Genomic DNA, 12,752 nt, shown 5'->3' on the forward strand with positions numbered 1-12,752 from the left:
ATCTCTCCACTGAGAACTAAATGACACTGACTAGCTGTAGGGGACACTGAAGTATTAAAGAGAAGGAAATGTACAAATAATGAAAGTACATTTTGTCCAGCTTGCTTTTGATGAGGCATAAGTAAAATGTAAATAAGTTCTATTAGAAGAATATTAAGGTAACAACTTTGGTACTTGCAATCAAAACGAGATTCTATTATTTAACCTGGATTTGTACTTGAGGTATCGCAATACCACTTACCTGTATTTGAAGTAAGGATTATATCAATCCTGTTTGCACAAACCTGACAGTATTAACAGGACTGATTACAAACGGATGTGATTAGTCTGAACTTGGATAGGCAACAAAAAGAAAAAAGAAAAAAAAAAGGAGAGGAAATGTTTGGCTGTATATGAGCAGAGAAGTTCTATTAACCTGGGTTTGTAGTGAAGAAAAGTGTAAATATTGCTAATACAGGTTTGCAATTATGTTGGTGTCAATGTGGCTGGGAAAAGGAGTTTATAATTAGGACAAAACAGCTAGTATTGATCTGAACTTTCAATAAAAATCATGTCTGCATTTTAATTCAGAACTGTAAAATTCATCCCTGTGCTCTACAAATGACCATTTAATTATTAACTTGCAGTTACTTCACAATCAGAAAATTATTTGCATGATATCTGATTCTTTTACATGACCATGTCCCTGTTACAAATGGTGAGCTGAACAGAGGGTTTCCAGAGGTATCTGACACTTAAAATTATACTTCTACATTTCTTTGTAAAAGCATTACTAAGAATTTAAATATTTTGCTCCCAGAAAAACACTACTGCTACAGAAAGGCTGTGTTCCTCTTCAAAATACTTTTTTTAATCAGAATTACTATCTTTAATTAATTACTAGTTAAATCTCTATTTATTACCTCACAAATAATTATCATACCCATTTATTGTAAATACACTCAATGTTGCTAGGTAAGATGATCAAGAAGGCACTTAAATGGACATAAATTGGTTGTTTAATCAGCCTCATGCACTTTAAAATAAACACTTTTCTCATTGTTGGTTTTCTCCACTAAAGTCACTTTAGACTCTCACTGTGCACTCCTTTTCCTATGTAACTCCAAGCCCAATATATCAAAACAACACTTAAGGACAGGCAAAAAAAAATATTTTTTTGGGGGAGGAAGCAGGACGGGGAAAACTTTTATGTGCTTTTTCCATGTTTCCCTCTCAACTGAAAATGAGCCAAGCATCATTCTCTGTCTCAGTCTATTTTATAAGAAGCCTCACCTCCTCCTCCTTTTTCTTTTCCTCCTTCTTTTTCCTCTGCATCATGAATCAAAGGTATCTCAACTTCCATTGTGTCTTCTTGTTTTGACAATGGTTCTGAATAAATTCGATAAAAAGGAGATGAATATTAAGGCTTTTCAGAACGGACATAAAAGGATTAACACACACTAGGGACATTATAATTAAAAACACTGGTAGAGGAGAAGGATCCTTTTCCCCAAGGGTACAGTTACAAAAGCTCTCTCAGGGAAATCCAGAGGGCTCTAGTTGACAGCAAGGCCTAGAGCCTCCAAGAAATGCTTGTCATCAGAAATAAGAAACACAGTGTCAACTTATTTCTCTAACAGTCACAGTCATTAAAAAGTTAGCTTTTATCTCCGAGAATCCATAGATATTCCCCTGCCCAGCGCTGAATTTAAGAGTTATTGTAAGACGTGGCTTCACAGATTCAGCTTAGTAGGTATGGAGAAAGAAAGGGAACTTAAACACTGCCATATATATATGGCATATATATATCTGAGCTATAATTAGTGTTTTTGTCTGTTAATCTTGATGTCTGATTTCAAGGTATGCACAGTACCTTGTACTTCCATGCAGGAGCTTTGGGAATCTGCACCAGTTTTCATCTCCTCCTCTGCAGAAATATCCTGTTGTCCTGTTCAGATAACAAATTGGAAATTAGATCAGCATGACGGCTGCACGCAGGCAACGGCAAGTTCATCAGAACAGGACACAAATCTAACAAATCTATCATAGACTACGTCCCTTTTCAGCAAAGTACAGCTTTCTTCATATTAAATTAACAATGTTGGAACTATTTTATATCTGAAAATATCACTTGACAAACTCTACTTAGTAAGTACATTAAATGGCTGGTCAAAACTAACCCTGAAACATTTTTTTTTTATTTCTTTTGGAGCTCAGCCTTGACATACTGATTCTAATAGGAGCCTTGCTTGCACCTGACAGTCAGCTTAGCAAAGGGAACAGAATCACCCCATAGGCATTAAGAACAACAAGAAGTACAGTGATAACAAATCTATCCACCCAGGATCAATGTGGTTAAACCCACATATTTGGAGATGTGTGTCTATTCCAGCAACACCAGAAATTACTGCACCACAACTGGCTGGCACACAACTACTACTAGCCGAGAGCATCTTCTTAAGGCAGTAGAGGGAGGTCAGGCTGAAAACCACTGGATGCTGAAAATGTAAGAACTGAGGTTCCCAACTGGTTCATTATCTCTTTCTTAAAGAGTTTTGATACAAAACTTTACCTTCAGCTTGATCTTGTTCACATCCCACAGGATGCACTGGGTCACTCTCTCGTGCGCCTTTGCAGTCTTTCAGGGAGTCTGAGGAAACAGCAAACAAACAAATCCTGCAGTGGTTTTCACGATGGAAAATTCTGGAAGTTATTTCATACATAGGTAGCCCTTAGGTGATACCTTTATATCTGGCATTCTGATACACTGACAGATTTTCTATCTATTTAACTGCAGACTTACATACTACAAAAGCATGCTCATGGGTTTCAATTATTCAAATCAATTTCAAAATCCATGCACTTATTGAGCAGTTTTTTGCCTGCAGTACAAACCTAAATGAGAAGCTGGCAAGAAAGGATGTGTAAGAATAATCAGAAGTGCTACTGCACATTTTATTTCTAATGAATGGAGTGGCACAAAGCTCTGAGAAACAGCACAAACCACCTACTCCAACACCAAAGTTATTTCTTATTTATTTAGAACACCACAAGCATTTTTCAAGATTGAACTTCCACAACCTTGACAAATGTTAAGTCCTATAAATCCTAATGCAGATCCTAGCCTCATTTCACTGAAGACAGAACTCTCAAGGTCATTATTGTGGTCTAGACTGCTTTTTCTTCAGGCACACACCAGCAAAACGAACTGCCTAAAGACATACCCTGAATCAGTGGCACAGCAAGGTTTAAATTAGACAACGCAAGTCCAAACACTATGCTATATGCAGTCACCATAAACACACAGCTTTATTTTGTTGTGTTGAACAACGTTGTCTGACAACTGCCACACCACAGTTTCTGCACAGGGATGCACAATAAATGCATCATTCCGCTGGGAAATCACAGTGACACAGCCACCTATTTTAGCTCTGCTCATCTGCATAACACACAGCTTTCACTGGAGAAAGAGCCCTCTTCGAGCCTTGATAAAAATCACCGCTGATCTAACCAGGCATTTCTGCAAACTGCAGGGGTGAGGATACTTGAGGCTGTAGTAAAGGTAACGATAATCACTATTTGTGTTCCAGAGCAAAACACTTCTTAAATTACTGCTAGAAAGAATACTTAAATAATAGTTTCAAAAGATCTATGTTGCATGATAATAAATTGTACTAAGACGGTAGTCTTTTTACTGCTCTACTTCTGTCCCTTTCTACAATGTAGCAAAGCAAATCTTGCAATATACCAGCGGATGCCCCTCTAAAACTCTGCTCCTGGAACCTGCCAAGAATAATCTCTGATGGATAAGTGAGAAAGCTGGGTTGTTAACATCCGATCCAAATTTAATAATCTGTAGGAAAGGTATGCACTGAAAGTGTGTGGCTTTAATTAACTGCAAATAATCCCCCAAGGCAAATATTTAATTACCTGCACAGCTTCTTACTTCTTTTGTGGCATAACAATAAATTTAGAAATCCAGGTTTCAAAGCAGAATATCTCACTGATGTACTGTGCTAAAATTTGCCTTTGCTGAACTTTTTTTCACCCTACCGTGGAATTAAAATGCTACTCACTGCTATCAGCTGGACCACTGTGTTGGCCTTTCATACTAGGATGTTACAGTGTGTTATGAGTTACAAGGAATTACCCTATCAGACCAATTCAGAGCAAAAATAAAACAGAATTTTGTAAAATCCCAACTTTAATCAAAAAGCGAGTTGAAGGACCTCATGTTGCATGTCTGCAAAGGAACTGTACCAACAAAGCTGGAAGCAGAAGTCCTCTGCCTTAATTACTGTACAGCCAGAGGCTGAATACAGCCCTTCAGACAGCAAAAAGTGATGATAAAGTGTGGTATTACCTTCTACGGGTGGGAGAGTTATATAGGGCTCTGTCCTACTAGATCCCTTATAGTGATTTTATCCTATGCCTATTGCACAGAACCCCCTGCTCCCAGACCTGTGCCTTTAATCTCAGTCCACAGGTGCCACCTGTTCTCCCACAATGAGGAATTACTCCAATTTCATGCAAAAATCAATCCCCAGCCTCAGATGAGCAATTACACGCTTTTGTCAATAAAAACAAATGGAGCTTAAGGAGCCTGATGCTTGGCTGATGTATGTGCCCCATCACACTGCTGTTTTTTCACAGAGCATCATGTAGCTTATGGCAAACTCCAGATACACACAGTGGGGGGGGGGGGGGGGGGTTTGCTGCTCCCCCCTTGGCACAGCTTGCAGTGTGGCCCCACAGCTGCTCTGAGCATCAGCACTGGCCACCACACCTAGCGACCACCTATACCATTCAGCACATCTTCACACATTCCCATTGCTAGCACTGCACAGTTTATCCTTAGTGGATCCTAATTTTGTGCTAAAATTTCATTTTGATCATATCCAGTTTTCTAATTGTTCTGGGCTTCGAGAAAGCAATTTCATTGCACAGATCCCAAATTAACCCAGGCAATACACAATGATAATTTTGCACGAGTTTTGTTTTGCTTACTGCCTAGCTGCATGAGGCCACCACTCTCACTTCAGCAGTAGAAATTAGATTTTGCATTACTGTGCAGATTCTGAGTTTCAAAATCTTTAGGGTCAAGACCATGTCAAAGATTTCTTCTTTTCACATGCAAATATTAGATCAAATATTCCATCCCAAAGGTCCAAAGATGGATTTACTTTTAGGATTAACAAGAATAAAATAAAGCAAAGGAATAAACCCAGACATATGAAAAAAATCAGAGCCAAGTAACAGTAAAAGTGTAAGACCAAGTGGTCAAAAAAAACCACCTGTTCCCAAACTGGATATGAGGCATGAGCACCACCTCCATTTCAGTTTAAAAGCAGTGGTGGGAATCTCACAGATACTGATGCTATACTACTTTGTGCATGCAAATTTTCAGTAGTGTAGTGGTATTACTCAGGCTCAGCTGGTTCCCTGTGCTTGCTTGGCCCTTTAGTGCCTTATGCAACGGCATAAGCCAGCGTTCTGAATTATTCCAGGGTCTGTGAAAGCTCTGGCCATCCCTAAAACATTAATTCATCTCTAAATGGCTAGGGAACTAACTTGGAATTATTAAACAAGACAAAGTAGCCTTACTCTTCTTGTAACACAGCTCCTTATGTGTTCAGTTGTACTGGAGAATCCAAGTCAGGACATTATTTAGCAGCCAAGTATACTTAATGTTTTTGTAACACACTGGACACAATTCACCTTGGGTAGCCACAGATTGGGAGTGTAAGGGTTAACATTCCTCCTGGCAGGACTGAAACTACTCAGTGTTTCTGATGGTACACTAGAGAACAGTTACTAATGTCATCATTGATCACGCATGAATGAACTAAACATGACATTTAATGATATAAATGGACCAAAGATAGGCCACTTTTATGTACTGCACATCAAGCACTGAAGTGCTCATTGAAGTCTGAGTATCCCTTAGTTCTTTGAAATCCACTTTTACTTGGTGGCTGCAGTGACAGTCTCCACATCAGGAGTGCTGGGCTCTGCACCCCTCTGTTCTACTGAAAAAAGTGTTTCATGGGGCTGCATGGTTGAATGCACCTGGGAATTAGTCCCAGCCCTTAGCAACCCACGAAGAAAACATTTGGACTTTAAGCCAGCCACAATACTCCCCAAACATACTCACAGTTCCAATATATCAACTCTATGCTGAGTTCAACTCCAATGCAGCTTGCTATCAATCAAGCTTGTATCAATACAACCATCAATCCTACCCTTCCTGCCAAAAATCAGAAAGTATTTTGTCTAAATATTTCATAAACCCCCATGCTTTTCCACACCATTTTTTTTTTTTTTTTTTTTTTTTACTGTATAAAGCAACACTGCTCAAACAAAAATTTTGCATATGCTAAGGAAGAGAAAAAATGGTAAGATCTGAATGTTAAGAGGTTTTAATGATCTTCTAAAATTCACTTCCCCAGCTACTCTGTACGGCTTATTTACTGAGTCATTTCTAATGTGCAACACACCTGGGTCCTGCACACAGCCTAGATAAATCACCATGTTTTAGGGAGCTGTAAGAAGATTAAAGAAGGAAAAAGCTGGTCATTATGAAAGAAACAGGTTCAGTGCATTTTATTTTTTAAGCATGATACTGTGAAAAATGACTGGAATATTTCCAGAGTGAAAGAAACCAAGCAGGCATCTAAAATTACAGGTAATGGTGTGCATGGAGGCTGCCACATGATTAGGGTATTCTTTTGCCTCATAAACTGAGGAAAATGTGTGAAAATGAAGCCCTATAAAATGGTGATTTATGAGAAGTTAGGGAGATATTCTTGAGCTTTGACTTTAAAATGTTATTTTTATATCCACCAAGATTTCATTTTAATCTATCTTTATGACAGATTAGATTTATTGGAGCCCAAGTTTATATGGCTTGGTAAAACAGACCTTTTTAGGTGTAACAACCTGTAGAGATATTTTTGCAAGTGTTTTGGATAATAGAATAGACAGTTCATTCCTGCAGGTGGGGTCCACCAAGTGATGCTCCTTCCTGCTCATGCTTCGAGCTGACAGAAGGGCATATCCTCTAACCTCACCTTCTGTCACAGAAATTTCAGGTGCAGCTGGTATAATAACTGTGGGCATCCTGCTGCTGCCATCAGAGGCAGGGACTGTTATGCAGGGCTCCATGAAAGGAAAAAGCTGAGAAAAACCTGGATGCCTTGGTCAGACCCTTCCCAGGGTCTCCCAGCTGAAGGCGAGGGTTGGGTGGGGGTGATAGAAGGAGTAGACAGTCACATCAGACTGACTGGGGCATGTCTGGATGGCTCCAGGTCAGTTAATATTTGAAAATAAGTAGGATCTAAATAAACCAGCTAAGCACACTGTGGCTGCCTGTACTGGTGAAAGGTAGAGCGAAATACCAAGAGCAGTTGATGGGCTGGACCCTGTCTGGATGTGCAGTGCTACAGATGGGTCAGATTAAAAGAAAAAGTAAATAATCTGCATTATGTACACCTCAAAGTTACCATTATGAAAGGTGTTAAGAGCATAGGCACTTGGTTGGATGGTGATGGTTACATACCTGGGTTAAAAAAAAAACCACTTCATCACACCATTTAGCTTGTGTGAGCCAATTTGCTTTCACAGAAATCCTCCTAACCAAGGGTGAGAAAAATGTTATCACTGTAGCTGGCATGCAGAGCCACAGCTACGGTTGGGGGTGTTGAAACTCTTCCATTAAAAAGGTTCTCTTTCAGTTACCTATAATTGAAATTTTTCAGGCTGAAATTTTCCAGGTCTAATCATAGCCCAAGGGTGAAGTAAAAACATTTCACTGGTAGCTGCTGAGCACTCAGCACTTCTGAAAATCAGGTCATTCATTTAGATGTCTTAATATATACTTAAGAGCTGATTTTAAACACCTCTTTTTGAACATATTGGTCTTTCAGTCAATCTTTTTCACCCACTTATCAATGTCTAATTTCTGTCGATTTGCACAGCCACCCCTGTATCTGAAATGCTCTTTCAGCTTATCCCTTCTCAATCACTTATGTCCTTAGGACACCAAGGTTTGTCCTTGGGGAGAACTAGAGCTGGACAAACAGGAATTTCATATCCATTATGTTTTACAGGCAGGATACTTACAGGCTTCTGGGTTTCACAAAGTGAGTTTTTAGGTCTAGCCCCTAGCTAAGGCATATACCTAATTCTGTTTCTGACAATAGAAGCCTTCCATCTGACTGAATCTGACTCCATTTCAGAGAAGGGAGAAAAACAGTGACTTGAATTAAAAGGTACTCCCACAGGAGCATGGACTTTGGTGAACACCTGGAAATAATTAATCGCTACTTTATTTTTAAAATTAATTGGCATATGATTTAATTTAGTTGACCTTCAAATGAAAATTCAGTTCTTATTAAGTGATAATGAATTAAAATCAGTATATTGTGCACAGAAACTTTGCCATGATTATGCTCATTCTTCACTTATACTAAATCAGTTGCTGATTTCATTCTTCTGTAAGAAGGCCCTTTCATTAAGTCAGGTTATATCATAATTTATAGGACAGGTAATGCAGATAGAAGAATTATAGAACCACAGAAAGAAAAGGTGCAGAATAACCTCTCACACCCACAAACATTCACACACTCTTACAAAAGAAATCAGAGGTTCAAACCAATCCACAGCTATATACAATGGTCCATTTAAAATGGGTTTGTCGTCCCAGCACAATCTTGTATGGGCAGGCATATTAGACTGAGTGCAGCCTGTCTGATACGTGTTTTATCTGCTGCATAAACATTAATGACTTTAATCACTTTGTTCTGCCCTTACACTTCATAAAGAGAAGCATCTCTAACTTGAAATATGCTGTGTATAAAGGATCTACTTCCATATGCACAGTAATGAAGCGCTACGAAGGTGCTGCCTAGAGATGTCAGCTCTTTCCCCAAGAGCTAATAGCTATGCATGCAAGTTTTCAAGGGCAAAATTGCCACATTTCTTCGTGGTATTTCCAGACAGTGGAAACAGAAACTTGGCACAGAAATAAGAGCATACCTCCACATAACATCAAACACCTTTACATTCTTGGAATATGCTTGTTCTGATTTTTTTTTACTTTTTGTTCCGAGGACAGACAGAGCACTCAAAAAATTCAGTCTGCTCACAAGATACATGCAAACTGGGCTCATATGGACATTTTTTTTCTGGACAGTGTATTTGCCACAAATCTCCTTTCACGGTAATTAGGTGGAAGGACTGAAAAAAACATAATTTCTTTAAACGTTTTACATTCAGTTAATTTAGTTGAAGATATGATCTAGACTCTGGAAAGGTTTAGCCATGTTAACTGAGTGAGCAAACAATTTGAAGGCTAAAATTGATTTTGGAATCAGCAGGTGCTTTCAGAGCCAAGGTTTTGTAGAAGTACCATTTCCCAAGAAGTAGTAAGGTTTTTTTTGTAACATCAATATTGATTTTAAAACAACTAAAAATCTAAAATCTAAAAAATTGAAAATCTGCTAATAGAGACAAGAATTAAAACTACAGCCTGGTGAATGTGGCCACTTCATTGTTCATAATTCTTGGTTATGCTTAAAAAACTAGCAAGCATATCCCAAAATGTGTTCTTTTTGCCACCATTCCTTTCCTCTACATGTACAACATTATGAACAAAATATATGGAGGGGAGTCTATCTCATTCCTTCCATCCCAAGTGTTTTCCATCTCACCTTTAAGGAGAGAGAGATCACGAAAGAGAAGATGCCCTTTGGATTTCTCAGGGTCTGCCAACTCAAGAGAAGAGAGGAAGACACTGTACTCTCTGCATATTATAGGGAAAGTGAGACCTGCTGCTTTCCTGAGAAAAGGCAATTAATACAATGGGTCAAAAAAATTGAATGGTTACACATAAAGATGGCCATTGAGACCCTGTCTTCACCATCAGGAATGAGCACTCAAAACAACACCAAAATGTGGGGATCTTCAGTAAGATCTCTGCAGAGAGAGAGAAAAAAAAACCAAACCAAAACAAACCCAGCCCAAAGCCTCACTATGACCGTCACATACAAAATGTAAAAAACATCTGATGAGGGTTCTTAGAGATACAGGATACATAAAAAGGATACAAATGTCAAACCCACCCACCCACCCCCCAAAAAAAAGGAAAAAGAAAAAAAAAAACCAAAAAAAAAAACGGGGAAATTAAATGAATGACAGGTAATCACCAACTCTGCTGGGACTAAATCCATCATTATTTTTGCCTTCCACTACCCCTGCAATGACTTTAATCTGTGAAGATACCAAAAGCAAAAGACAGTGCTCTAGCACGGGTTTGAGGTTTTTTTCCCTGTGGGATAAATCTATCAGTTAAGAGAGCACTTAAATCAACCTGCAGAAGGCTTTGAACTCATAATCAGGTAAGTATGCCAGCTCTCTAGCATGTGTCTTTGGAACAAAAGGGCAAGATCTCACACCCTGTCACACTTATCTAGAAAAATGAGAAGAGAGTCAAGCAGTGACTCTGAATTACACATTAAATCTTTTAAAATAAATAAGTTAATGGATGTTAATAATTATGTTATCTCAGTAAAATGCATTAAAATTTTCTATTAGTCTTTCTTGAAGACTGTATTGATGGCCTGTATTTATTATAGATAGCAGAACTCCTGTTTTGAATTACCAGTAGCGAACATTTTATAAATCATCCCAGCTTTTTCCTGACATACCCCCACAAAAAATGCCCCAAACTGTAGACTGGCACAAGCAATAAATAGTGTGATATCAAAAACATTACATCTGAGCACTGGTTCCTACCTGTAAACCAACAACTCTCGGAAAAATCTCAGCTTGAAACATTTAAATTGGATAATCTCTCCTTGTTTCCTAAACTCCCTGTCATTTGGCCCTGTGACACTTTTAAATATTTATCACAAACTAAATGGTCTGAATGCCTAGCACAGGCTGCACAAGATAAACATTACTTTCTCCCTCTCAATTATGACTTCATTTCCTCCTGTCTCTTCTTGATGTGTTTATAGCTATTGTGTTTTAATTTTTCCCCATCAGGAGATCACTGAATAGGGAGCTAATATTGCTGGGATAGATGTGCATGCTTAACATTATGTGTCTAGCTGCTGCCATGAGCCCAAGCTTTGGCCTTATTTCTGATATGTCATGTATGACATTTTAGTATTACCTCTGTAACAGGGGGACTTAGGAATTCACAGCATCTCTCCTACCAGCACAACAGCTGGTGCCACGTTCTTCATTACAAAGACTATTGTATATAACAATCCAAGCATTTACCTATTTCTGCATTGTTTAACAGTGATTTTTGGCAATTTCCAGACAAAGGAAAAGAAGGCTTTACAAAATGTCCTCTTAGGATTGGATATTTTGAAATGCAATTTACAATCTGTGTACCTTTATCCTTACTCAGCTCTCTTTCTTCTGATGATGATGATAGGCTGGCTACAGCTGAAGGTTTTGTCTCATCTGTGAGAATGAAGGAAATGAAAGACATTATTCATTAGATAGCTAACTGATAAACCACTTTACTGAGAAAAAGCATTATGCTTTACTGAGGCAAGATGCTACATCTGAATTTGATTTTCTGGGCTTCCATCCATTCATTGGCCATTACTGGTCTGATTGTCTTCCCTAAGCCAGGGTAAGCTTACATTGCAATGCTGCCAAATCAAGTCTGTATTTCAATTCCTTGTAATACAGAGAGAGCAACAATTATCAGTTTCATGGGCAGGCTGGTGTTGCTACTCGCTCTGAGATTCCTTTCTTCATTTAATCTATCTATTTTGAGAAAAAACAATTAAGCTATTCTTAACTTTAATCATGTCCATGAATCCCATTGGAATCAAAATGATTACATGCAAGCGCTTTTCTGAATCGGAAGCTACCATGAATCAGGCCTGAAATTTAGCAAGACCCTGAAAATCTGGAGGTTTTTAACAGTATGCAGATGCAAACTATTGAAATTAATAGATAAATCCAGTACCCGAATTTAATACAATTTTTAAACTTTCAGTGTTTGTTTTTCTTAGGGATTTTTATAGTTCTAAAACCATTATGAGCTTTTGTTTTAATTCTTAGCCTTTCACTTCTTTCAAAAAACTTGTATCTGATTAATCTGACAAATTTTTTTTCTTCATATAGTCATTGAGTATTTTTAACAGCTTGAAACAAGACCTCTAAACACCTGCCATTTTTTCCCATGTGTTAACTGATCACTGATGATACACCAGAGGCCAGACTGAAAAAAACACCCAGTAAAATCTCAGGCCAGATTTTCTACACTGTAACTGGATTTTTAATCTACTGTGTAGTAAGAATTTATAAATCCTTATGGAATGGACTGGGTATGTATACAGTTCCTACTTCTTCTACTACATTTTCTTTCACAGTATAGAATATAAGCCTTGTGATTTGTCATACTCAAATGAAAGTTATGTCTTTTGGTTTAGAAAATACAAATAAAACTTAGACTTGATAGGATTGCTCATTACAATGATCATTCCTAGTGATTAGAAACACTTTGGGCATACAACTGCTCATCTCTGAAAATCAGGTCATTTCCTAATGCCAAGAAAGGACACAGGAGCAGCAGTCCTAAAAGATCCTAGCCATGTCTTGTCTCCACAATGAGCAGAGTGGAAATCAGCTGCAACTTGCTAGGTAGACATAACTAACTCGAGGTAATTTTATACCTCTGTGTTCTTATCACTATGCAAACCAGTAGGGATAAATATTAAGCCAAATAATTTTTTCCTGTAACAGTG

General features: G+C 38.2%; 1 protein-coding gene across 10 annotated transcripts in view; it reads right to left on the reverse strand.

Moving 5' to 3' along the window:
* The window catches only part of MACROD2 (mono-ADP ribosylhydrolase 2), an 870,286-nt gene that overhangs the window by 35,048 nt on the left and 822,486 nt on the right, over window positions 1–12,752 (reverse strand). For 9 of the 10 annotated variants that reach the window (XM_071740242.1, XM_071740249.1, XM_071740248.1 and 6 more), the window contains 4 exons: window positions 11,383–11,454; window positions 2,552–2,629; window positions 1,853–1,927; window positions 1,273–1,368 (listed from right to left, as the gene is read on the reverse strand). In XM_071740242.1, the coding sequence (XP_071596343.1) occupies window positions 1,273–1,368; window positions 1,853–1,927; window positions 2,552–2,629; window positions 11,383–11,454 (321 nt within the window). The remainder of the gene's footprint in view (window positions 1–1,272; window positions 1,369–1,852; window positions 1,928–2,551; window positions 2,630–11,382; window positions 11,455–12,752) is intronic. The other variant, XM_071740246.1, reaches the window with a different exon arrangement.

The sequence above is a fragment of the Heliangelus exortis genome, chromosome 3 (genome assembly GCF_036169615.1).
Source record: "Heliangelus exortis chromosome 3, bHelExo1.hap1, whole genome shotgun sequence".
Lineage (NCBI taxonomy): Eukaryota > Metazoa > Chordata > Aves > Apodiformes > Trochilidae > Heliangelus > Heliangelus exortis.